This window comes from Capricornis sumatraensis, chromosome 22 (genome assembly GCF_032405125.1).
Source record: "Capricornis sumatraensis isolate serow.1 chromosome 22, serow.2, whole genome shotgun sequence".
In the NCBI taxonomy this organism is placed as follows: Eukaryota; Metazoa; Chordata; class Mammalia; order Artiodactyla; family Bovidae; genus Capricornis; species Capricornis sumatraensis.
The window spans coordinates 21,826,061-21,852,016 of NC_091090.1; the positions used below are offsets into that span (position 1 = coordinate 21,826,061).

At 54.8% G+C, this 25,956-nt stretch overlaps 1 protein-coding gene across 3 annotated transcripts; it reads left to right on the forward strand.

Annotated features, from left to right (window-relative positions):
- The first annotated feature begins 1,852 nt into the window (after positions 1–1,852).
- Positions 1,853–25,751, forward strand: TJAP1 (tight junction associated protein 1). Of its 3 annotated transcripts, XM_068960498.1 has the most exons (11): positions 1,853–1,890; positions 2,380–2,475; positions 18,445–18,542; positions 19,187–19,312; positions 20,829–20,857; positions 21,541–21,702; positions 21,913–21,979; positions 22,207–22,236; positions 23,001–23,108; positions 23,202–23,285; positions 24,188–25,751. In XM_068960498.1, the coding sequence occupies exons 4-11, from the start codon at positions 19,214–19,216 to the stop codon at positions 25,280–25,282; spliced, it is 1,674 nt and encodes a 557-aa protein (XP_068816599.1). In that variant the 5' UTR covers positions 1,853–1,890; positions 2,380–2,475; positions 18,445–18,542; positions 19,187–19,213; the 3' UTR covers positions 25,283–25,751. The 3 variants fall into 3 exon arrangements, with proteins under 3 accessions (XP_068816599.1, XP_068816596.1, XP_068816598.1); XM_068960495.1 differs by lacking the exon at positions 22,207–22,236; XM_068960497.1 differs by lacking the exon at positions 22,207–22,236 and having other exon boundaries at positions 19,190–19,312.
- Positions 25,752–25,956: the final 205 nt, after the last annotated feature.

Here is a 25,956-nt window from a genome sequence, read left to right on the forward strand (position 1 = left end):
CTATTTATGCATTCCACAAAAATTTATTGTGAGGAGTTTCCTGGTAGTCCAGTGGTTAGGGCTCCATGGTTCCAATGTAGGGGGCACAGGTTCGATTCCTGGTCAGGGAACTAAAATGCTGCATGCCATGCAGTGTAGCCAAATAAAATAAATAAAATAGACATTTATTGAGTATCTACTATGCCAGGCATTATTTTAGATCCTGGGGATACAGTAATGAATGAGATAAAGTCCTAGAGCTCTGGAGTTTGCAGTATAGTGGGAGATGATCAACAAACAAAGAAAAATACGTCATAATAGTAAGCAGGGTAAGGGAGTGGTAGTAGAAGTGGTGTGGTGTAGTGGTGTGGTGTGGTGTAGCAGTGTGGTGTAGTGTTCAGTTCAGTTCAGTTCAGTCGCTCAGTTGTGTCTGACTCTTGGCAACCCCATGAATCGGAGTAGTGTTAGTCACTCAGTTATGTCTGACTCTTTGCAACCCCATGGACTGTAGCCTGCCAGGCTCCTCTGTCCACAGGATTCTCCAGGCAAGAATACTGGAGTGTGTTGCCATGCTCTTCTCCAGGGGATCTTCCCAACCCAAGGATTGAACCCCAGTCTCTTGCATTGCAGGCAGATTCTTCACCATCTGAGCTACAGGGAAGCCCCAAGGGGGGAGTGACTGGGGATGTTGTCTTAGACAGAGTGGCCAGGGAAGGCTTCTCTGAGGTGGTAAATTTGAGCAGAGACACAAATGGGTGGGACTGTCCGGAAGTAGCCCATCGCAGGCACAGGGAACAGTAAACCTAGAAGTCCTGAGGCAGATACATGCTTAGCTCATGGGATGTTATGCTATTTATTTGTTACACATTTATTGTGAGCCACACACCTGCTAGGGTATGAAGATATAATCAGATTCAGGCTTTGCCCTGAAGGAGCAGCAAGTTTAGCAAGGGACACAAAGTGCAAATAAATAATTAACAGCTGCTATTACTGCTACTGCTAAGTTGCTTCAGTCGTGTCCGATTCTGTGCGACCCCATAGACGCCAGCCCACCAGACTCCCCCATCCCTGGGATTCTCTAGGCAAGAACACTGGAGTGGGTTGCCATTTCCTTCTCCAATGCATGAAAGTGAAAAGTCAAAGTGAAGTTGCTCAGTCGTGTCTGACTCTTAGTGACCCCATGGACTGCAGCCTACGAGGCTCCTCCGTCCATGGGATTTTCCAGGCAAGGGTACTGGAGTGGGGTGCAATTGCCTTCTCCAAAATAATTACAGCATAGGGTAGCTACAATGAAGTGTAAGTGGCTAGAGATAACCAGCAAAGGAGCACCAAATCCAATCTAGGAAATTGGGGAAGGCTTCCTGGAGGAGGTGATAATCTGACTTGAGGGCTGAAGGAGGAGCAGGAATTCACAATGCAAGGGGAGGAGAGGACTTGCAATGGCGAACAGGAAGTCCCCGGCAGAGGTGGAAGATGAGGCTGGTGAAGGGGCGAAGAAGCTAGGTCTTACCGATTTCCACGTGACAAGCTGAGAAGCTGCCTTTTATCCTTTGAGTGATGGGGAACCATTGCTACAACTATCACTACGTTTTTGTGCTGTTTTCCTGCCATTCTTTTTTGTTTTTCTTTTTGCATACCAGACTCTCTCCTCACCCTTCTCGCTATCTCCCTAGTCCTGACAAGACACCACCTTCCTTCTTTTGCAGCCAGCCCACAAAATCCTGCTTTTACAAGATCCGCGGCTTTCCTCCGGGTCCCGCACCCCTGTGCCCCAGTCGGAGGCCACACCCCATGGCCACGCCCCCCGATGACGCGCGGCGCCTGGTGCGTGGGGATTCCCGCGGCCGTGGCCACTACCCGGCCTGCCCCGCGGCAAGATGGCGGTCTGAAGGCAGTGGGCAGCGGCAGAAAGTTTGTTGTGGGATTGGATTAGTCGGGCTGGGAGTCTATACTTGTAGGGGATCGTGAGGATGCCAACGGGGAGTTGGGGCGGAGGGAGTAGCTCTGGGGTTGAGAAGAGGAAGTGGAGTGGTGGAAGGTTGGAGGCAGAGAAAAAATGAGATAGGGATGGAGGGGAGGGGGCCTAGATTCCAGTGGTAGCCTTGGGGGGAGGGGATTCCAGGCGGGGAGCCAGAAGTAGGTGTGCAGGGAGAAAGAAGCAAGAGTCACGAATTGGAGCGGAACTTCTTAGCCAAGAGTAAAAAGCCCGGAGCGTGGAATGGAGGCCCTAGCGTAGGCTGGTGAGAGAGGAAAAGGGGTCTTTTCCATGGAGGAGAATAGTCGGGAACGGAGGAAGAGAGACCTGAAGGAAAGAGGGAACTAAAGCCAAACAAATGACCCTCTTCTAGACTTAGATCAGCCTTTCCACAGTTCTTATAGCAGCATCTGCCCCAATTTCAGCTGAAGACTCAGGGGCCCCAGGGATTGGAAGAAATCACAGTGCCTGCTTGGAAAGAAGAAGAGGTAGCGACTTGCCCCAGCTCAACCCCAGAGCGGGTAAGGTGGCCTCCGTTGACAGGCTGGCATGCTCCCTGGAAGCAGGATGCATGGGCTCCGAGTGATGCTGAAAATCATTTATTCTGAGAAGGGTGCTCTTCTCTAGAGGCTGCCTTTTGCCTGTGGTCCCTAAGTTAGTCTTCTGCTTAGATCTCACGCTGATTTGTTCAGAGTTGGGTGTAGTACTGAGCCTTGTATGCCTTCACCTGTGCAGGCGAACGTGGGCAAGAGCCTAGAGATCAGACTGAAAATGTTTTAACACATCCCCGTCACAAGCAGTTTCCTTCACGGTCACTGTATTTTCTTTGATCTCCCTATCACATCTTCAGTTTGGTCTCCTGCCCAAAGTGGAGATTTGTGGGTGACAGATGGTGGGCAGCCATAAGAAAACAAACTTCTGGTTGGTGTCCATTAACCATTTAGGCACCTGCTGTCACCGATTCCTGAATTCACTCTTGCCACATGTCTGCCTCTTTTGATCTTTTCTTTTGGTAAGAAGGGCTCATTTATTTGGGCCCGTGTTATTTGGGGATGTGGATTTGGTGCCTAGGTTTGGTCAGAGGAGTGAGGCAGACAAGTTGGGATTAGGGAGGAGAAACCCAGATCAGTTTATGGTAAGAGGTCAGGCTGACTGGTGCAAAGCTCTGCACATGTTTTTCACATCATTCTGTCCCTGAGACCCCTGATATTTGAGAGTTGCTTTACAACCTGGAGCAGTGTGATGCAAGAAAGGCTTGTAGAACTTGCCTTTTTCTCTTCTGGTAGTTTTTTCCTCTTCCTTTATATCTTCCTATCAAACCACATTTAAAAAAATTTTTTTTTTAAGTTTTGGGGACTTCCCTGGTGATGCAGTGGTTAAGACTCCGTGCTTCCAATGCAGGGGTCATGGGTTCAATCCCTGGTCGGGGAACTTAGGACCCACAGGCTATGTGGTGTGGCAAAAAAAAAAAAAAAATTAGTTTTATTAGCAAAACTAACCATGACTTTAGAGATAGTGGATTTGGGTTTGGAGGAAAGAGAAGGGGTTTGAAGGCAGAGAGCGCAGTGAGTGTGGTTCCCACTTCTTTGATGCCCTTTGGTTATGCCTAAGCCAGAATTAGGAGCATGCTTCTTACTGGAACCTGTTTCAGCATCTGCTGAAACATCTGCTCCATGGTTGGATCAGCAAGTCTTGATTTGATCTAGGACTCCTTACTAACCATCTTCTGCTCCCTACTGTCAACCCATCCGTGCCCCCAAAAGTCTTACTCCAGGCAGACCAGCCTAAGTCACTGTCACTAGACTAGCTTCAGTACCCTTGGGTATCTGAAGAACTGGTGTTATTGAGCTGTGACTTCATTCCTAGAAGGTTGAAAAACTTCTCTTTCTGAGAACAATTTGTGGATGCCTCTAGGAGATTGTAACCAGCAAGGACAGTGTGGTGAGTCAGCATAGAGATTAAGAGCACTGACTCTGGAGCTAGATTGCCTGTCCAAACCTAGACCTTGCCGTTTGTGACTCTGTGACCTTTAGATATTGCACAGCTCTCTGCCTCAGCTTTCTCATCAGTCAAATGGAGATGGTTGGAGTACCTATCTCACAGAGTTGTGCGAAGGTCAAATAAGGTAGTACATTAGTGCATTTAGAACAGTGCCTGACATTCAGTATATATATTTGTTGTTGTTATGCTAGCCAGATCTCAGCCCTAACTTCTGATTCATGATTGAACTTGGTGTCTCTCTGTGGCAGACCTGTACTGGTTTGAGCTGCTCTCCTGGTGTGAGAAGAGGACAGTATGGGTTTTACATATAGTGAGAATATCCTCATTAAACTATTTAAAGTGATATTAAAATGCCAGTGATTTCCTGTTTGAAACTGTGAGGCTGTAGAATTATCAATTTACCATCGAGTGATGAAGATAATAATAGTGCTTACTGAGCACGTTCTGTATGCTTGGCACTTTGGTAAGTGGATTAGTAGTTTAATACTGCGAGTATCCCCATCTTACAGAAGAGTAAACAGAGGTGCAGCATTGTTGAGTAATTTGCTCACTATCACCCAGATAGTAAGTGGCAGAGCTGGGATTTGAAGCTAGGCAATCAGGCATAAGTAGTTGAGCCTTTTTTTTTTTTTTTGCATTTGGTATGAAGTTAACTTTTAAATATGCCCACTGGCAATTTGTGTCTCTTGTTTGCTTGTCATGATGGTTAGATGTGAACCCATATTGTAGTGAACGTTTTTTTTGATTGTTTAAAAAATGTTTTAGGAGTTGAGCTCTTATCTCAGCTTTCCCCTTCCTCTCAGAGGGGAATAACCCTTGCAGGCACTGGTGGGACTTCCCTGGTGGCTCAGTGGTAAAGAATCTGCCTGCAATGGAAGAGACCTGTTCGATCCCTGGGTTGGGAAGAAGCCTGGAGGAGGGCATGGCAACCCACTCCAGTATTCTTGTCTGGAGAATCCCATGGATAGAGGAGCCTGGTGGGCTACAGTCCCTAGGGTTGAAAAAAGTCAGACACGACTCAAGTGCCTTAGCACACACATGGGGACTGGTGTGGGAGTGCCCTGTGCCATGTTCGCCCAATCTAAACTCTGTCATCATGATTCAACTTGGTGACTGCTCTTTGGAGAACTTTGAGCTGGGTGGGGTGAGCAGACAGAAGGACATAGAGCTCCATTCTTAGTGTGCATTGAATGTGTCGGTGTTTGTGTTAGTTAATGTAGATGTAAATATAGGCTCATTTCTGACTATGGTTACTGACATGAACCGTTGAAGGAACCACAGTGTTAAACTCATAGACAGTCTACATGCATCTTTCTTTAAAAACAGCAAACTACAGAAGGGGAAAAACTGTGGTATTAACATGAGAGGAAGTTGGAAAATAAATGTGCTTCTGCTGAAGCTTGTGTTGTAGAGGAAGGCCCTGGTGCCACGCCCAGGTCTCTTTCCTTTAAGCCAGGCAGGAGGCAGAGTATGTGTAAGGATTGACTGACGACCGGCTTTCCTTTGCCCAGTATTCAAGACTCACCCTTTCCCTCCATCTGAGTCATGCCCTGTCTATTTAATACATGCCCTCAGGGCCCATCTTTTTCTTTAGTAAATGACTCTTCACTCTGCCATCAGGGCAGGCACACGCCTGGGCTCATGGTGTCGGGGGCTCAGGACCTAGGACTTGCCCTGTGATGAAATTTTCTGTCTGTTGTAGCATAGCGCATGTGCTTCTGAGAGCATCTATCAGTCTCTGCTCCCCTCCTCCATCAACAGAGGCGCCACCAGCCTCAGGATGGTGTGCTTTATCTTGACTTGTGCTGCAGTCAGCATGCTGAAACGTGTTATCTCCATAGAGTATGTGTTTGTGTTTTGGTAGAAGTTCCCTGACTTCCTAGATTCAGGTCACATTTTAGGAAACGATTGAATTTCAGGGTGAAGGCTGATGGATTTTGAGCCAGTTCTCCCGTTACCATTCTCTTTTTGTTGTTATCTAAATCAGCTTGTTCTCATAACACCCTGTATTCATTTGTTATCTTTGAATCAAATTCCTTCACCTCCTTTTTGCTATCATATTTTGAGTGCCAAGTCCTGTGAGTAAACTGGGCCTTCATTTCTCCAGTAGGATTCAGCTTCTTAACAGCTCTTTAAAAAAAGAAAATTATTTTTAAATTGTATTATTAGTTTTGGTTGCACGGGGTCTTTGTTGCTTTGCAAGGGCTTTCTCTAGTTTCGGGGAGTGGGGGCTACGCTTCGTTTTGGTGCATGGGCTTCTCATTGCGGTGGCTTCTGTTGTTGTGGGACACGGGCTTAGTTGCCCTGTGGCATGTGGAATCTTCTCAGATCAGGGATTGATCCCATGTCCCCTGCACTGGTAGGCAGATTCTTATCCACTGTACCACCAGGGAAATCCCTTAACAGCTCTTTAAACTTACCTCGCTCTCTAGCTTCTGGGTCTTTGTACACGCTGGTTGTGCTGCATTCCAGACTCGCTTTACCTTCCTTATTGCTCTCGTGGTCTCATTTTAAATGTCACTTCCTTTGGGATCCCACTGCCCTTTACTGTCCTGTGCTTACTTCTGTTTTAACACTTGGGCTATATTGTAATTGCCTGTTTATTTGTCTGGCTCTCATGAGACTCTAAGTGCCCCGAGAACAGACACTGTCTTACTCACTGTTGTATTCTAGCATTTGGGATAGTGCAGGGTACGTAAGAGGTGCTTTATAATGCTGTGCTGCATATAGAATGAAAGAAATGTGATGGGCAGTCTCTCCCTACTCTATCTTCCATGCTGCTGTAAAAATTTACTTTCCTATAAAAAATATATTGTCTCTTCCCTTGAGGCCATGGTTTCTCTCTTGTTTGGGACAGAGTCCACAACCTTCAGCCTTGTGTGCCCGGAGGCCCAAACTCCGCTCTCTAGCCTGAGTTACTGCCACTGTGTTTCATCTGTCCTGTGTCTCCTTGCTCCTGAGTTTCCTACTGCTCCGGAACCTTTTCTGAACATTTGTTTGCTTTTTTTTCTTGTGCATTTTACTCTCTGCGTCATGCTCACCTTTGTCTCTGAAACTCTTCTGACCTCCTGAGACCCAGCTTCTCTGTCACCCTGGATGAGAAGACTTCTCTGTTTCCCTTTCTTCCTCTTGGTCCCTACAGCACTTTGAATCTCTGTTCTGACACTTCTCTACCTGTTTACCTGTCTGTCTCTTTCACTGAGCAACAAAAACAGGTAAGACTGGGGAACAGTGTCAGTGTGCAAAGGAAGTGTGTTGATGCTTCTTCCCGTCTTTTACGTTGAAATGCTTCCTTTGATGGATTGTGACAAGCATGAGAAATTAGCAATGACTTTGGTGGATACACGTGGGAGTGAGTAGGTGGCGGATTTGTTATGTAGTTAAGGCCGGAGATGACTAAATGGGGTGGGTTTTTGCTGTTGTTCTTTTATTAAACTTCTATTGGAGTATGGCCAGTTAAAATGTTATGATAGTTTCATGTGGACAGCAAAGGGGCTCAGCCATACATGTGCATGTATTGGATGGGCTGTTTGAGGATCCATGTTCCTTGGTGTTTTGTGGACTGAAAAAATGTTGGGTGAAGCCAGACTTCTTGTCCCAGTGGGTTTTTTTTTTGGGGGGGGGGCTTTGATGATCTTGAGTCACAGAACAGGCTGATGAACTCAGGTGCTCCCCAGAAATGGGGTGGGAGGCTGAGGGTTGCTGTCCATTCTTTGACTTTTTGTTTTCAGTATAGCTGATGGGAATAATTCTTCAGCACCAATTCTGAACAAGCGCCAGAGAAGTTTGTTTCCAGAAGTCTAGACCTCTTAATTGTATAATACCGGGCTGCACTCCAAGGGGAGTTTGCAATCACAGGAAGATTCGTCTGGTTCTTGGGAGGGCAACCTTTCTGTCTGGTGTTTAACTCTCTGCCCCAGCCAGATGCCTCTCCTGTTTGCTCTGAGAGCACTCACCACACTGTGATGCACGGGGGCTGTTAACCTGTCTCTCCCCACCTAGGGGTCTTTCTTTGAAGCTTCTTAGGGGCAAGGTCATTTATTGAAGGCTGAGGGTTTAGTTAGCCCCTACATTGGAGGTGCTGAGCAGTCCTGGTCCCAGTCTAGTCCTTTCTTAGACTAAAGCAGATAAAATCTATCTGCTGAAACTCTGAACTCTCAGGAAGGAAGGTCCTGCATAAACAAAAGGTGATAGTATTAACCATCGCATTACTAATTATTTTCCAGGGTTGAGTTAATGCGGTTAAATGATCTAGGTGCTTGGCTTCAGCCGTCTCCCTCTTCAGCCTTGTATTCTAACCACACATCCCTAAGCCAGCCGGAAGGAGTTAAAGGAGGCGCTGAAGTACACACAGGTGTATTTTCTTGCTTAATTAGCATCTTAAAAAGGCTTTGGCTGCCGGCACCCGCCTTATTATTCATCGAGCTCCTTTCAGTGCCTGCGGTCGCCTGCCGGCTTTTCCGTGGTATCGCTGGTCCTACCTTGGTGTGCTCCACCCTCACAGCCAAGACATCTTGGTACAGCCTTGTTCACGCCTAGGAGAACCACAGGATGAAACCAGTAGTTGGAGGTGGACTGAAGGCGTTTCCCCTGGGCTCTGCCCTCATCCCTTGGTGTGGGGTGTGCACTGCAGTGTGGCCCGTCCTCATGATGGCATCTTGGCAGGAGTGATAAGCTGCGCTGTATGTTAAGCAGATTCGAGAGGAGATCGGGTGAGCCAGCTGGACTGGATTGTGTTGCGTGCTTGAGGGACTGAGTCTGGTGAGGGTCCATGAGTAGAAGAGTGAGACTTTCTTTGTGCGGTCTCTCTTGTAAGTGCCAGCTGTCCACTAGGTGACATTGGAATCTATCAAGGACACGGCCCCCTGTTTGTGAAGCGCTTTTATGTTCTCATGGTAAACTGGCAGAGAACTCCCTGATGGGGGGACTGCCTTGTGAAGAGTCAGCCTAGACCCGAAAGCCCTGGGCTTCCATTAAGCTCACCAGCGGGATAGAACTCTTCACTTATCACCTTGGGTGCTGAGCAGTGGCCTCTTTGCCCCTTTCCAGGTGAGCCAGATGGGGAATTCGGTCTCAGATGTCTTTGAAGGGCTTTACCTCAAGGCAGAATTGTCATCGTTTTCCTTGGCTCCCGGCAGAAGACAGCTTTCCAGGCTTTGAAGTGGAATTGGAAGTGGAGGGCTCTGTCCCCGTGTGTCTGTGGCCTTGGGCAAGTCCTTTATCCTCTGTGTCACTTCAGGATGGGAGAACTCCACCTGTTCCCTGGCCTCACTGAGCTACAGGGACCAAAGGAAATGCAGTTGAAGGGGAAGCACTTCTGGAAGGGTACAGCACAGTGCAGATGGAGTGATTTTGTCCATTTGTCAAGAAACAGTGCGTTTTCATCATAAACATGGTGTATCACCTCATTGAAAATACCAACCGTACAGGAAAATATACAAAATTAAAAATAAAGTAAAAAGACCTTCCCTTTCTTGCCCCACTGCTCCTGTCTAAGCCCTTTTCCAAAGACAGGGAATACTGTTAACCATTTATCCTGTATCCTTCTAATCATTCTAATGTATTAATACTTCCAGACATTCCCCATCATGTATTGCCTGTAAAATAAACACAACTCAATAGTAATACATATTGTTCTTCAGCTTGTTCTGCCCTCCTAACAATTAACCCTGGATGGGGCGGGGAGGGGGGAATTAGTCCCTGCTGGAGCCTTCGAGGAGCCCAGGCTGCAGCCTCCCGCCCGGCTTGGTGTGTTCCTGCGGGGCTGGCTGGCTCGTTGGGAGGGCTGGAGCAGCTTTCCCAGCGGTTCTTGCCACAGCAGACCCCCTGCTTACCTCTGAGGGATTGTCTTTTATGCTGGGATGAAGTGTTCTGGTGGGAGTGCCCTGGGGTGGGAATCAGGGTGGGTGCAGGCATGATGGGGGCGCCAGCACCCCCGGCTCACGCGTGTCTCTCTCCTTCACTCTTCTTTCCTCTCTGGCTGGAAAGGGCAGAGACTTCCCTGATTTCTCAGCCCCTGCTGTCTGAAACCTTGGATTAACTAGGTCACTTGTTGCTCCCCGTTTGAAAAACACACCAGACCCAGCTGGTGCATGTTTGTTTATTTATTAGTATGTCTGTGTCAAGGATTCAGAAGGCAGTCTGCCCATAGCCATGCTTCCTTGCCAGTCCAGGGAAGCGGTCAGAGCCCACAGGAGAAGTTGGTGTCTTCTCTGCTAGATGGCTTGCTCACCCTTCCTGGTCAGGCCTCGGCCTTTGGACCTCCAGGGCTGTCAGAGCAAGGCGGGGAGCCCAGCGAGGGGCCAGTTAGGAAGCCTGTTGGAGCTTCTCTTGCACGTGTTCAGCGTTGGCCTGGGCTCAGGAGAAGCCAGGCCTATGTGTGCGGCCAGGGTGGTCTCTGTTTTCCCCTTCCTACCCCGAGTTGTCATATCATCAGACTGAATGGGGGTCGTTCTCCTGCCTTTTCCCTGCCAGCCCTTCTCCAAGACTCACAGGCAGTATTTGCTGAAGTCTGTGCTGTAACTTTCCTGTCCTGCCTCCCCAGGGGTCGCATCTTGGACAGGGCAGGGGGTCTCTGGGACTCCACTGCTGTGGCACGTTTGCCTGGAGATCTCCAAGCCAGTGTGTGTCACTTTCTCTGGGTGATTCTGGAGGCTTCAGGGAAGAGTGTTCTCTGGGCTAGCTGTGTGAGAACCTTAGCCTTTCTGGGCTGTGTCATTCTGAGGGAGTGGGGGAGTCCCTCAGGGTCTGGGGAGCCTGCCTGTGGCCTTGCCCTTACCCTTGCCCCGTGGGCTCCTTTGGAGCCAGCTCCCTGGGAAACACCGTCCCCTGACCCTTTCTAAAGCTGAAGGTGGCGGTGTGTCACCCGTTCCCTGGGCTGGCGTGGCTCTGGGCCGGGCGCACACTGCCCCATTGTGCTGTGCTTTCCATGCAGCCCTTGCTGCAGCCTCCGGTCCCTGGGCCAGTTCTCTCCCAGTGCCTTTCCTTGGAGCCCGTGGGAGGGGGTGGGGTGGACTCTGCTGGCACAGGCTTGGGCGAGGTGGCAGCTGCAGCTGTGGGTGGCTTGTTCTTAGAAGCAGCTTTCAGGGCTGTGGTCCAGGCTGGCAGCAGTGTTCCGGGAATAGGTGAGACAGGAGAGCTGCCCCCTGGTAGCAGTGCCCCCTTCCACCACGGCGATGCTCTCTTTCTGTTGACAGCCAGAGAGCCTTGCTCCTTGGGTTCACCAGCCGGGCTCACTGCTTGGCAGGGCGGGTGCTGTACTTCCAGGTGGCCTGTCTGCCAGAGGGGAGAGGCCCCGCAGGGTCTGGCGGTAAGTCCGGAGGAGCGTCCCTGTCAGGAGAGGGCAGTGTGTACCCTCGGGCATCCTGCAGCCTGGCTTTCCTTCTGCTCTCTCTTTGCAGCTCCGGAGTTGGGCTGCTCACAGACCAAGCTGTCTGTTTGTATGGAGTGCCTGGAGGGCGTCTGCCATCAGTCTGTTGCTAACCGTGCTAACCAGGAGAGCTGGCTGGTTGGGGAGAAGACACTAACCCTGTGAGTCTGACCCGGGCCAGCTAACCCACCCTGAAGGTGCCTCCAGCCAATCCTCTCGTCTCCCTTCCTGCCCCTGGCGTCCTTCCCTCTGCTTACACCGAGCCATCTCCTCTGCGCGCTTGTCCTTACCCCTGGGTTCCCTCCGTTTGCCTGGTCTCCTTGCCGTATGTGGGGCTGTGCACAGGCGCCTGTCCACCTGCCAGCCAGCTGCTGGGCTCTGCCCCCATCCCTCCCCTCAGTCAGTATGAGCCGCTCAGTTCTCCCTTAGAACAGCATGTCTCTTTAATCTGCTTTTAGCACTGTGGAGTTTGAGAGCATCCCTCAGTCATGGTGCTGTTGGTTTCATGCTGCAGAGACAGATGGAAGGAGAGTAGGAAGGGAATTTTCTGCTAGACTGGATAGTTTCCTCCCTTTATCAAGAGGGGATGATGATGGAAATCCCTGTGGCAGTCCAGTGGTTAGGACTCAGTGCTGTCACTGCCGAGGGCCCAGGTTCAATCCCTGGTCAGGGGACTAAGATCTCTCATGGACATAGCCGGAAGGAAAAAGGAGAAGATGATGTCCCCATTATTCCCATCCCAGGATAAGATTTGAAATTGCAGGTTCTTCTTGGGGACTGGGAGGTTGAGGAAAACCTTGGCCTGGCTGTGAGAAATGGCCTAGACAGAGGAGTGAAGCTCTGTCTGAAAGTTGGAGCCCAGAACCGGATACCCATCTGAGATGTAGCTCCCATTGGTGACCGTTGCTCTGGGAGGTGGAGTGGGAGGACTTGATCCCCCCTCCCGCCTTCCACGTCTGGAGCTTCAGGTGGACTTTAACCGAAAAGAGCTGGGAAGGGCGCCTTAGCTAGAGGGGGCAGGACCTGGCTCTGGACTCCACAGTTGGCCTGAGGGGAGGCGTTGGCCTCAGCTTGCCATGGAGAAGCTCCCAACAGGCTCCCTCCTCCCTCCAGGCTGGGAAAGGAGAAGGCGGGTCCAGAGGTTGCAGGAAGGCTGACTACGCAGGGTGCCCTGGTGGTCTGCACAGGTAACTAGACAGACCCTGTCTGCTGATTCTGGGGGCAGTGCCCGGGGAGGGGGGCGGAGTGTGGTGCGCTAGATAGGGGGACCTGAGACCTGGAGGCCCTCTAAGCTGCTTCTGTTTCCCTTGAGCCAGGAGGCAGAGGGCAGGAAGCTGCCGGCGTCCACAGAGTGGGAGTGTATAAACAAGGGAGGGTGTAGGGGCTCCGCGGATGGTGTGGACCCTGAATAGAGAGTTAGCAAGCTGGAGGGAAAGGTTGAGGGCAGGAGGAGAAGGGGACGACAGAGGATGAGATGGTTGGATGGCGTCACCAACTCAGTGGACATGAGTTTGAGCAAACTCTGGGAGGTGGTGATGGACAGGGAAGCCTGGCGTGCTGCGGTCCATGGGGTTGCAAAGAGTCAGACACGACTGAGCAGCTGAGCAGCCCCAGGCTGGAGGGGCCTGTGGCTTGGCTCTGACCAGGAGAGCAGAAGGGGCGAGGAGTGGAGGGTTGCTTCTTCCCGAGGGGCAGGATGGGGATGAAGGTCAAGTGCTGCTTCTGATCTGGGGACTTTTGAGCACCCCCTTTGGGTTGGGGTTGGTTTGCTTGGCTCATCAGCAGTCTTCAGCCCCTTTCCTCCTGTCAAGTGTTGGCTTGAGCAAGGCCGGGTGGATAGACTTGAGGTATTTGCTCTGGTGGGAGCCAGGTGAGCTCTCACAGGCCACCAGCACTAGTTCTGAGACCTCAGGATGACTCTGGGGCGGAATATTCCCACCCATTCTGGTTTTTTAAATACCCGTAGTTTGTTCTGCTTAGAGTGGGCGGGGGCCAGGTTAGGGCCGCAGGCAGCATGTCCCAAAAGGGTGAGGTTGTGCTTTCCCAGAGGGGTGGCAGGCCTGCCTGGGGGAGGGGCAGTGGGGCTGGTCTGGACACAGACTGGCATCTTCCAGCCTTGTCATCGGCCCAGAGGAGAGCCTGCCCGGGCCCCACCCGTGTTCTGCTGGCTGCTTGCCTGCCACGCGCCCAGGATCGCTCAGGGCTTTGCTCAGGTATCTCGGGAACAGCTGCGCCGGAAACCGGGGCCCCAGTGCTGGGAGGACTGAACCCAGGCTGCCTCAGTGGGATCGGCTCTGTGCAGCTGTTCACTGACAGCCAAGGGGGATAGGAGCCTTCCTGATTAGGGGTGGACAGGGCAGTCTCCGGGCCCCCTACTGGCCCACCTGGTTAGGGGCTGGCGCTTGCAGGGTGGAGGTTTGTGTTTCTTGGTCCTTGGTTGGAGCCAGAGCCCGGATTTCAGAGGCCTGAGAAGCAGTTGGGCTTGCACTATAGGAGTGTGTCTTGCCCCCCACCCTCTGAGGCGCAGCTTCCTCCAGGCCTGCAGAGTTCAGGGACCACTTCACAGCTGAGGACCATTCCCACAGGGGAGACACTCATCCCTGTGACCACACGCTCCTGTTTAGTGGTTCACCGGGAGCTTTAGGAAGGGCCCATATTTGGTTTTATTATTAATTTATATCCTGCTGGGGTAAGGCAGCATACAGCACAGCTGGGGTATTCTGAAAAGGGGCCAGTTTTCCTTTCATTTTAAAAGCAGCAATGCCTGCTATCTTCCATTTGACTTTCTTTGGGTGAATTATGAAAGAAGAGCATTAGTTAATGATTTTTGTGATGTGTGTGCCTTCCCTGATTCAGAAGATTGGGTTCATTGGCCCCTCAGGGTCCTTCACTTGCTTGATTTATTTCAGTGACAGCTGGGGACAGAGACATCAGTAAGTACAGAAATGCTGAGCCCAGGTAAACTGCTGGGGTCATCATTTCTTAAAGAGACTGTGGGTGATGGAAGTCGCGGAGGCAGGCACTTTCTTTGGGTAGGCAGCTGAACTGGGTAGGGAGCAGGGGTGTGGTACAGAACTTGGGGGCTAGAAGAGACCTGGGGGGTGCGGGGGAGGGGAGAGTTTGAGCCACACCTGTTTGGATTCAGTCGTCTCCCTCTGCTCGGCCAGTGTCGAGGGGGTAACCTCTGAGCCCTGAGCAGAGAGAAAGCTGGATGCTGGGAGCTCCCTTCCTCTCCTGCACCTTTGACTTTGCCCTGGGCCTTGGGCAGACGCACAGAAGGGACGGCAGAGGGAAGTAAGAGAGTGTCCTTGGCTCTTGGAATTGAACCTTTCACTGTTGCCTCTGCGGGTGTTTGCAGGGAGGAGGAGAAAGGATAGCGGTTTGGAGAGAATCAGATTCTGAAGAGGGCTCCTCCTCATCCTGCTCCGTCTCCAGCAGTGTCAGGACTGACCTCGGGGGCGGGGTGGGGGTGGGGCCCTGGTCACCTGTCCACAAAGGGGAGCGAGTCAGAGAGCCATCCCCTGGTTCGAGAGAGGAGACAGGCAGATTTTTTGTCCTTTGACTGAAGGACACTGCTCAGCTGGCTCCTGGGATATATTGCTCCTTATGTCTGCCTCTGATACACGCTCTGCTCAGCTGTTCAGCGGGTTCAGAGCGCAGGTTCGCTGTGCGTGCCGAGCCCCATCTCTAATGAAAGCAGACTTTGTTCTCTGGAGGCAGCTAATCGTGCCCGTGGGCTGCAATCAGGGAGAAGGTGTTTAATACAGGGCAGGCGGCAACAGGGGCCTGCGCCGACTGGCAGATTGCAACATGGCAATTACGAGGCTATCACCCCCTCCCTCCACCCCGCAGATATGGTTGAGTCCTCTGAACTGCTCCTGAGTGAGTGAAGAATGAATACTCTGCAGGAGAGGGAGGAGGAGGCGGGTTAGGTGGGGTGGGGGCTGTGAGAGAGCTGCTTTCCTTTCTCACCTCGCCTCCGTGATGCGGGGGGCGGGGTGGGGTGTCTCCCTCAGCAGTGCCTGCGGGTGCAGCCCCAAGAGCCCCAGACCAGGTCAGCTGCGGGGATTGACTCAGGTCTCAGCCTTTCTCCCAGAAGGGCTTCCCTCATAGCTCGGCTGGTAGGGAATCTACCTGCAATGCAGGAGACCCCAGTTTGACTGCTGGGTTGGGAAGATCCCTGGAGAAGGGATAGGCTACCCACTCCAGTGTTCTGGCCTAGAGAATGCCATGGACTGTATAGTCCGTGGGGGTCTCAAAGAGTTGGACACCACCGAGCCACTTTCACTTTTCTCCTGGAGCACAGCTGTTGTTGCACAAACCCAGCCTGAGATGTGGTAGCCCACATCCTGAGTCTCCTGCTTCCAGCTCCTTGAAGCTCAGGTAGTTTGTGGTGAGGGGTGGGAGTGGAATTCTTCCTTGTTAGTTTCTAGACTTTCTAGAAGACCCTTCTCGTGGAGGTGCCCTGGAGCCAGCGCAGCATCCAGAGGCTGAGACCTCAAGGGCTGTCTGCCCGCTCCTCGTGGCCTGTGGCCCATTTGGATTTGTCCAGCCTTCCCTGGGGGGCTCTTTTTCTTGCTGTGGGATTAGGAGTCAACCTCGGGTTGAAACACTCCAAAGCAGCTTGGAGATCTCTGGGTGAAAGCTGTGTGCCAGGGAGGCGGCCTCCAGGAGCTGGGTCTTCCTGGAGGGGCTGCTCTGCTGCTTTGTAACCTGCCTCTCCTCTCCTCCCGTGACCCTGCTGCCGGCTGCTGCTCCCTGTGTTCTCCAGTAGGCCTGGCATCACGCTCACCCCTGGGGCTGACCTTCCCTGCAGTGCCAGCAGCCTGCCAGGCCTGTGTGTGCCTGTTCAGTGCTGGAACTGTGGTCCCCTCCAGGCTGGATCTGGGGCCCTTAGCAGACCTCAGGAGTTGGAACCAGGGCCCCAGCGTGCACTGGAATTTAGGGATATGGGGCAGGGAGTGGCACAGAGTCTCCCTCCTGGACTTGTGTTGGGATCGCTGCGGCTCCCTGGTGGACTGTCCTCCCTAGCAGGGTGTGGCCTTCTGCTTCCCCAGTCGGGAGCCGTGTCCCTCTGTGTGACTCCGATATGTATGAAAAGGGCACCTCTGGCTGGGAGAAAGAACCTCCAAAACCACTGTTGTTCATCTGAGAGTCCTAGTCTGCACTTTGACCCGTCTCACTACTAGCCATATCCACGCTACCTGTCCCCTCAGCAGGCCAGATTATCTGGGCATGAAAGCCCCAGGAATATGTGCTGTGGGGCCATGAGGTTGAGACAGGGCAAGATGAGCTCGTAGGACATGTGACAGCTCGAGCTGGGGGAGCGGGATGTGGAGTGAGGCCGCTGCCTCTCCTCATGGGTAGGATGATTAGATACCCAGGCACAGCGGTGTCCTCCGCCCACCACCCACACCAGTGTCCCAGAGCTTGGAGGGCAGTGTGGGCGCTGGCAGGAATAGGGAGGAGGGGGGAAGGCAGAGGCCGGCTCTGGACTTCATAGGCGCGCCTGGCTACCAGTGTCTCTCACTCCTGCCGTCTGACTCTTCCTTATCTAACATATACACACACACCCCGCCCCCGACCCCAACTTAGACCCTCTGAGTATCAGAACCCAGGTGCCTGGGCTGGCTTGGCACTTTCTGGGCCTGTTCCCCAGGCCAGAGGAGCTTCCACCCAGGGCCCCACTGAAGGGGCAGCCCCAGGGAACTGTGGGGGTGATTTGTTTGCTCCCACACACCTCAGGAATGTGCTGTCCCTTCAGGCCTGCCCAGATTCCTGAACAGGGAGTCAGCCTGACACAGCCCGCTGCGTGTGCCCTGTGGGGACACGTTCTGCCTCGCCATCAAAGGGCTGGAGGTTGGCGGCTCGTGCCTGCTGCCACACCCCAGAACCCCACGCCAGAGGCCAGGCTGCCCAGACAGAGGGGGGAGGCCACTCCTCTTCCCGCCCTCCCCACCCCCTCACTGTGCCTCCCGCCTCAGGCCCTGTTGGAATGTGACAGGAGTCGTGGCCAGGGCATGTCCCGACAGCAGGAACACACGCTTCAGCCCGCAAGGCTTCCCTCAGCCCCCAGCTCTGGTTAGGTGGATGGGGGAGGCAGAATTGTTGATGCCCGGAAGGCCACCTGAGGTTGGTGCCTCCACTGGTCCCTGTGGTAGCTGCTGCCCCCATGCTGCAGCCCAGCTCATTACAGGTGGGGGAGAGGTCGGAACCCCAAGAACTTGGAGGGGACCTCACAGGCCACGCATTCCAGCCACCTCTCTGCAGATGAGAGACAAGCTTATCCAGTGAGGCAGGGACTTACCCAGGGCCACATCGTGTGTCAGAAGCAGCACCGAGCCCGGAAGCCAGGTGTTTCAGCTCTCCAGACTGGGGCTTCCTGCACAGGCTTTCCCAGCCCCGGGAATATCAACACTGTGTGCCAGTAATTCCTTGTCGTGGGAGGCTGCACCGTGCTTTATAGGATGTTGAGCAGCATGCCTGGCCTCTACGCATTAGATGCCAGTACCACCCACCCCTGGTGTGACAAGCAAAAATGCCTTCAGATATTTGCCAGATACCAGGGGCGGGGAAAGGAGGGGGCTGGGGAAGACCCAAACCACTGTGGTTGAGAACCATCATTGCTCTAACGTGCTGCCTTCTCCAGTTCTCTCGCCGGGACCTTCCCTTCCACCTCGCGGCCTGTTCACCACTGTTGCCCACAGAACTGGTGTTTGGGCTCCTCTGGAATCATGAGGAGCTTTTTCTTTTTTTCCCCAGCATCTTCTTGGGCCTCTCCTAGGCTTTTTCCTGGTGTTTTCTTCTGCAACCCACATCCCCCAAATCTCTGAGTTGTTGTTTCTAGACTCTGAGAGGCCCTGGAGATGAACAGGACAGATATGGGGCAGGATAGGGACAAGACAGGACCAGGCCTCTTCTGGAATCAGACATGTGGTAAGCCAAGAGCATGGTCGCACAGACACACCTGTGTCTCCCTGGGCCTGGGACGCCGTTCATGGGGAGCCCAGTGCTTCCGCTCCGGTCCCGCCTCCATGGCTCTCCTGCGTAGCTCTCCTGTGGGCACTGACAGACAGGCCTTGACATCTGGGTTCTGTTTTCTTCCCGTCTCTGGTTTCAGGAGCTGTTGGCCAGAGGAAGTGGCCGGGCCGTGGGATGCAGAGAGCCACAGGCTGACTCCCGGACAGCAGAACAGAGAGTGCTGCCGACAGACGGACGGTATGTTGGTGAGGCCTGCGCCCCCCACTGGGCCCCTTCCTGGGAAGGCTGGTGGGTGAGGGGGCAGCAGGTGGCCCCTCTTGGTGGGGGCTGGTGAAGAGAGTGGTGGAGGCCAGAGAGGCTTGACCTTCAGGGCCCCCAAACCTGGTGACGCCCCGCCCCGAGGGGTCCAGGCTGGGCGTACATCCCAAGCCCTTACTTTCTTAGCTAACATTAGTTGAGCATCTGAGTGCCAGCTTCTGTTGTTAGTGCTTTCCATAATCATTACAACAACCCAATGAAATTGGTTGTTGAAACTCAACCCAGTTTGGAGTTGAGGAAACTGGTGTTTGGAGAGTTGCTCTTCCCTCTGCGGTGGCCCTCCCACGCCCACAGGGGCCAGGGGTGGGTCACTCCTCCAGCCCAACCCATGCGCCCTGTGCCCAGGCCCTGGGCCCTGCCTTTCCCCTCATGTGTTCCCACTGGCCCTGGACCCCTCTCCTGTTCACCACTGACCCACAGGCAGTGGCACACCAGAGCTGAGCACTTCAGATAACCCTGGGAGTGGCCCAGGCCTATCTGCCTGCCTGGTGGCTCCTACCTGTCCCCCTTTTCCCTCAATTCAGAGGCTTCTTGCCACGTCTCTAAGCCTCCTCCCTCCTCAGCAGGTTGAAGAGCTCTCGCCTCCCAGAATGACCAGTGCTGCCCCTGCTAAGAAGCCCTACCGTAAGGCACCACCCGAGCATCGTGAGCTGCGGCTGGAAAGCCCTGGCTCCCGGCCCGAGCAGGAGGTCAGCAAGAGTGGTCCCCCTGCTCCAGCTGGCAGCTGCAGACCCCTGAGGCGGGGCCTGGCTGTCCTGAGGGGGCATCTGGTTCCCCCATTTGGGGTGCGGGTGTGGTGTTGCTGGTACCCGCTTGGGCTCTCAGCTGCCGCCATGCTCGTGGGGGGCCATGCAGTCTAATGGGGGACGGCTGTGACACGTCCACACATCCAGGAGCCCCAGAGTCTGTAGTGCAGCCTCAGTGATCTGTGCAGTATTATTCTTGATGTGAGAGGCCGCACATCAGACAGAGGTGTCTGGCCTGCCCGGAGCCTGGGACTCTGGCCCTCCGCTGGTGGAGCAGAGCTGTGCAACCTGCGGCCCCTCTGGGCACCTTTAGGGAGCTCCAGCTGCTTACCCTCAGCCTAGCTATTCTCCACTGTCCCCGAAAGGCTGCCCTTCGTCCAGCTTTGCTTTGTCTGGCTGACATTTATCAAATATGTGCTCCCTGCTAGGAACCGCATTAGATTCCTAGGAGGCCTTCTTCAGGCAACCGCCAAACATTCTCCAGATCGCTGTTCCTCTCATTAAGCTCCTGCAGGAGGAGGAGAGTTTATTCTCCTTGATACTGTGTCTCTACCCTGTTGAAATTCATGGAGCACATTTAGAGAACTTGAGAGATGGCCAGCATGTGCCAAGCGCCCAGGGCAGAAGTGCCATCCATGACTTGCTCATTTTCAATTCAGGAAACATTAAATGGGCAGATACTGTGCAAGGTGCTGCCCTCTGGGCACCACCACCCCCCTCCCCCCACCCCCGCCACCAGTTTTGTAGACGTGGTCTCTAGGGTTCATCAAGATTAATGTAACCAGTCCAGGTGTCAGTGGCTCCCAGGGCCATAGTCTGGGCCACACACCTTATTGTCCTGCCTGTGATGAGTGTCCTGAAGCTGTGAGGCCAGTCAAATGCCACTCAACATTTCCCTCCTGCCATAGCATGGGCTGGCTCTGCCTTGTGGTTGGCTGAGTTCTGGCCCTTGGGCTCGTGACCTGTATGGGGGCTTGAGGAGGATGCTGCAGGAGGGAGAAAGCAGGTTGAGACGCTTCACTCCTCCCAGAGGCTTGGGAGGGCCTGGTGTGGCCCAGGGGGCCCGCAGGGCTTCATCAGAGCTCCAGACCCTACTCCATCCCACCTGGCTTTGTCACTCTCCTGGAAAGTCTTCAGCCTTGCCTGCAGGGCCCACTAGGAGCCCAGTGAACAGCTGAGAGGCTGTCTAGCCCAGGGAGAGGTGGCATGGCCTCTAGGACTCAGAGGGCTTGGAGCTGGTGTGGGGAAGGGTTAGAGTCTGGCGGCATGGGCGAGGGTAGTCTCGGCTGGTCCAGAAGTTACTAGATGGCCTCCATCTCTGTGGGGCCCTGCAGCCCATTTGTGCCAGACACGTATGCTGCAGACATGAGCCTCTCTGAGGCTGTTTGGAGGAGGTGGGAGTGAGCGGGAGGCAAGTGGTCCAGAGCCAAGCCTCACGCTTCTGTTCTTTCATGCACAGGAGCCGCTGACTGATGCGGAGAGGATGAAGTGAGTACCTGGTGCCCAAGAGCCTCCCCGCCTCAGCTCGGTCCCCTCAGCCCCAGGCTGTTGGTACCGTTGGGCTTTTCCTTGGATTAGGTAGAGGTAAAGGTTGGGGATTTTAGGGACTCTGGAAGGCAGCTTGACGTTTGGATATTCCTCCCGGAAAAGCATCTGTCTGATGAGAGCGTTGGGGAGGCGAGTGGCTCTGAGGGGCTGCTCGGGCGAGTCCCCAGCTGCCGCCTCCCTTGCCAGCTGTCTCGCAGCCCTTTCTGTCAGCTCCGTGAGGCCTCTGCAGAGCAGGGCCCTCCTGGGCTGGGTTTCCACGAGCTGAATAATGGAGCAGCTTGACTGTGCAGTGGAGAAACTGGAGCTGGGGGCCGCCTGGCTTGGGTTGTAACCAGAGACAGATGGCAACTGTGGCCCCTGCAATTCTGTCTTCTCCAGTGAGGGGGGCCGACTGTCCCCCTCCATCCCCTCTGCCTCCCCCACCCTCCAGGCCCAGCCGTGTTCTCAGGGGCAACAGGCCTATGGGATACGCTTCCCTGGACTCAGGCTGAGCCTCAGGGAGTCCCCTGCCCACAGCTGCCTGTCCTTCTGTCACCCCTACTTCCTTCTTGAATCCAGCTTGGGATTCCAGGTGGCCCTTCCACCTCTGATGCCCCTCTGCCCTTGACCCCTCATCCTCCTAGGCTTTTGCAGCAGGAAAATGAAGAGCTTCGTCGGCGCCTGGCCTCGGCCACCAGGCGCACTGAGGCTCTGGAGCGCGAGCTGGAGATCGGGCAGGACTGCCTGGAGTTGGAGTTGGGCCAGAGCCGGGAGGAGCTGGACAAGTTTAAGGACAAGTTCCGGAGGTGTGGGACCGGGGGCTGGGACACGCATGCATGCATCTCCCCGTTCACAGGGTGTTGTTAGCCAGGCGTGGCCTCAGAGGTGGTCCAATTCTGATGTGAAAACTGAAGTTCTGGGAGGGGCTCCTGCCCAAGATCCCACACCAAGAAGGGACTGAGCAGGGTCTGAAGAACGGCATCTTGACCCAGGGGTCTGCCTTGTGTTCTCTACAGGCTGCAGAACAGCTACACGGCTTCCCAGAGGACCAATCAGGAGCTGGAGGACAAGCTGCACACGCTGGTAATCTGTCCAGGAGGGCAGCTTGGCGGGTGCTGCACTCACAGCACAGCACGGGGCTGGGACTTGGAGGGGGCCCCCATCCTGCCCTGGGCTCGGGAGGGGGTGGCTGTAGTGGGGAGGGGCCTGCCATGTGCTGTGCGAGTCAGGATCGTCTTAACGTTCACACTGTTTCTCTTCTCTCGTCTTCCCCTCACGCTGCCACCGCCGCTGCTGTACTCTTCTCTCAGGCCTCTCTTAGCCACAGCTGGATTTTTGCAGTTGCGTCTGAGTTTGTGTGTTTTCTCCCTTGCCCTTGCCTCCTGCTCAGCTGAGATCTGGGATGGCTGGGGCCTGGCCCTTGCTCTCTGCCCACTCCTTTCCTCTTTCTCATGGGAGGCCTGGTCAGCAGTCAGTGCCTCACTCCTGGGGGACAGGTGGGGAGCCTGTTCTTGGCTTGGGCAGAGGTACTGATTGATGTCACCACTGAACACTCACAGCCTCTCAGCTGCAGTGGGAGCTAGTCCCACCACTTGGAGGAAGGGGGCCTGTGGATCCAGTCCCTGAGCTGAAGATCAGAAGACTGTAGCTCCCTCCCTGCTTGACTAGATAATCTCCCAGGTGCCCCCAGCTGCCACCCAGCCCCGCTCCGTGCCCAGCCTCCTCCCCCCACCCAATGGCCTGATCCTGGAAACAGCTCCATGCAGCATAGGCCTGAGCCCCTGGGTTTGCAGTTCTTGCCTCTCAGGGTAGAAGCTCCCTCCCCTGGTATGTAGAGCTCCTTGAGCGCCCTCCAAGGTTGGGCAGCTCTTAGACTGCTCTGGGCCCGGGCCACTGTCGGTCATGCTCAGAAAGCCCCTGCCCCACAGCCTGCCTGCACCGCAGGAGAAGTGTCCGGCCTCCTTCTGTCTGTCCGTCATCTGTCTCTACTCCATGTGCCTTGGCTGCCCTAGCACCTGTGGCTTCCTGTGTCTCTGGGCTGGGAGGAGGGGAGGAAGGGCTGGCTGGGGCCCGGGCTGGGTTCACTGTGAGTCTCGTGCCTCAGATCAAGAAGGCTGAGATGGACAGGAAGACGCTGGACTGGGAGATTGTGGAGCTGACCAACAAGCTGCTGGATGCCAGGAACACCATCAACAAGCTGGAGGAGCTCAATGTACGGCATCTGGGGGCCTCCCTGCCTGTGCCGCTCTGTCCCCACCCCACTCCCCGAGCGGGGCTGGGCTCTGAACTGCGTCTGTGTCTGCAGGAGCGGTACCGGCTGGACTGCAACCTGGCCGTGCAGCTGCTCAAGTGCAACAAGTCCCACTTCCGTAACCACAAGTTCGCTGATGTGAGTAGCATGCCCTCCCAGCCAGTGCCCGCCCACCCTTTCTAGGACCCCTCCAGCTCCAGTGTCTGTGCCTCTCTGTCCTGTCCTTGCACCTCTGGCTCCCCTGCTTTCTGCTTTGCCTTCCCCTCGCCTTCCTGTTTCCCCTCAAGCCAGGCAGCTCAGCCTCTGGTTGGTGTCCTACATGCTCTCAAGGGCCATCACTGGGGGCAGGGTGAGGACTGGCCCTATGGGTATTTCTGGAACAGAGATGGGGAGAGGGTCTCAGTTTCCAGATCTGATGCAGGAAGGAGGGGGATGCCAGAAGTATGGGCCATGAGATAATTGAGAGAGCCCCTTGCTCCAAGGGGAAGCTCTAGACTCCAGAGCTGTGGCTTAGGGCTGACAGGGTCGACAGAAGGAGTAGGCCTTAGCACCAGTTCTGGGGTCAGATCCTGGCTGTATTAATCAAAAGCTTCAAGTCATTTCACTGCAAAATGAGCACATACCTTGGTGTGCTGTGAGAACAGCTGATAGCAAAGTGCCCCGCACACTGTGAGGAGGGAGCCTTGCACACGGCAGCCTTTATTTTTGCCCTGGAGAAGGTGATGGCACCCCACTCCAGTACTCTTGCCTGGAAAATCCCATGGACGGAGGAGCCTGGTAGGTTGCAGTCCATGAGGTCGCTAAGAGTAGGACACGACTGAGCGACTTCACTTTCACTTTTTACTTTCATGCTTTGGAGAAGGAAATGGCAACCCACTCCAGTGTTCTTGCCTGGAGAATCCCATGGATGGAGGAACCTGGTAGGCTGCAGTCCATGAGGTCGCACAGAGTCGGACACGACTGAAGCGACTTAGCAGCAGCAAGCTGTCTTAGGCTGGGATCCTTCATGTCTCTTTCCTTCTCTTGTTCCTGTACCCCAGCTGCCCTGTGAGCTACAGGACATGGTTCGGAAACACCTGCACAGTGGTCAGGAGGCCTCCAGCCCCGGGCCTGCCTCCAGCCTGGCCCCTGGGGCTGTGGTGCCCACCTCGGTCATTGCCCGCGTGCTGGAGAAGCCGGAGTCTCTCCTGCTCAATTCAGCCCAGTCAGGCAGCGCCGGGCACCCCTTGGCTGAGGATGTCTTCGTGCATGTGGATATGAGTGGGGGTGACCCGGGTGACTCAGCTAGCCCCCCAGCCCCGAGCAGCCCCAGCCCCCAACCCAACGGGGAGTGCCACTCCCTGGGCACTGCTGGGGGCTCCCCAGAGGAGGAGCTGCCCCTGCCGGCCTTTGAGAAGCTGAGCCCCTACCCAACCCCATCTCCGCCACACCCACTGTATCCTGGCCGCAGGGTGATCGAGTTCTCTGAAGATAAGGTGCGGATCCCCCGCAACAGCCCCCTGCCCAACTGCACATATGCCACCCGCCAGGCCATCTCCCTGAGCTTGGTGGAGGAGGGCAGTGAGCGGGCCCGCCCCAGCCCGGTGCCTAGCAGCCCTGCCTCGGCCCAGGCCTCACCCCAGCACCAGCCCCGCCCTGCCCCACCAGCGCTCAGTGCCCCGGCCAGCTCTGCCAGCTCCGAGGAGGACCTGCTGGCCAGCTGGCAGCGGGCGTTTGTGGACCGCGCTCCGCCCCCGGCTGCTGCGGCCCAGCGCACAGCCTTCGGCCGGGATGCGCTCCCCGAGCTGCAGCGCCACTTCGCCCTTGGGCCTGCTGGTGGAGATGAGGTGCAGGCACCATCGTCCCCGCCTGGTGAAAGCAGGCTTCTGCTGCTGCCCGAAGCTGACCCTGGCTTTCCCAGGGAGGACGAGGAAGAGCTGAATCTGCCCATCAGCCCGGAGGAGGAGCGCCAGAGCCTGCTGCCCAGCGATGCTGGCACTGAGGAGGGGCCCAGCGCGCCTCGTGCCGAGGGCAGGGTGTGGGCACTGCCCAGCCCCAGCCGCCCCCAGCGCAGCCCCAAGAGGATGGGGGTGCACCACCTGCACCGCAAGGACAGCCTGACTCAGGCCCAGGAGCAGGGCACTCTGCTGCACTAGCGCCTGGCTCGCCTTCCTGCCGCCACCGCACTGGGGTCGCAGGGCACCCCTGCCCTTGCAGCTCAGGGTCTCCACCCAGCCCAAGCCCTTGGCCTCTGCTCCCTGCGCGAACAGGGCCAGGCCACACCAGGCCTTCCAGCTGCACTGACTGTAACTGGCACCAGCTGGCCTCGTGGTTTTTCCCTCCTGGAATATTTATTCTCCAATGGTAACGTGCAGCTGGGGCTCATGACCTTTCTTCCAGTCAGCCCAAATTGGTCTGCTCTGGGGAGCTGAGGCGATTATTACATCAGTGTTTATCCTCCATCCTCCTTTCATAGACACCAGTTTTCTTTCTTCCCCCAGAGTGTAGGGGGTCATTGGGATGATTAACCTCTAAATTCTAGTTTTTGACCTGTTTCCCTCTCCTTCAATCCTCGCACGAGCTGTTGCCTTCAAGGGGCCTAGCACAGCAGGCCCTCGGTGTGGGAGGGGACTGACTCAGGGCTCCTCAGATGTTCCTCCTCCCTCTGGAAGGGAGTAGAGGGTGGGATTCAGGGGCCTTAAACTGGGCTCTAGGTGAAGCCTGGCCCCACTCCCAACCTTGGCTCTAGACTGTTACTCCCAGCACTGGGAAATTTTCACATCGGTAACTATTTTAAAATTAAACTATTTTACTGGAATGGCCTCATTTG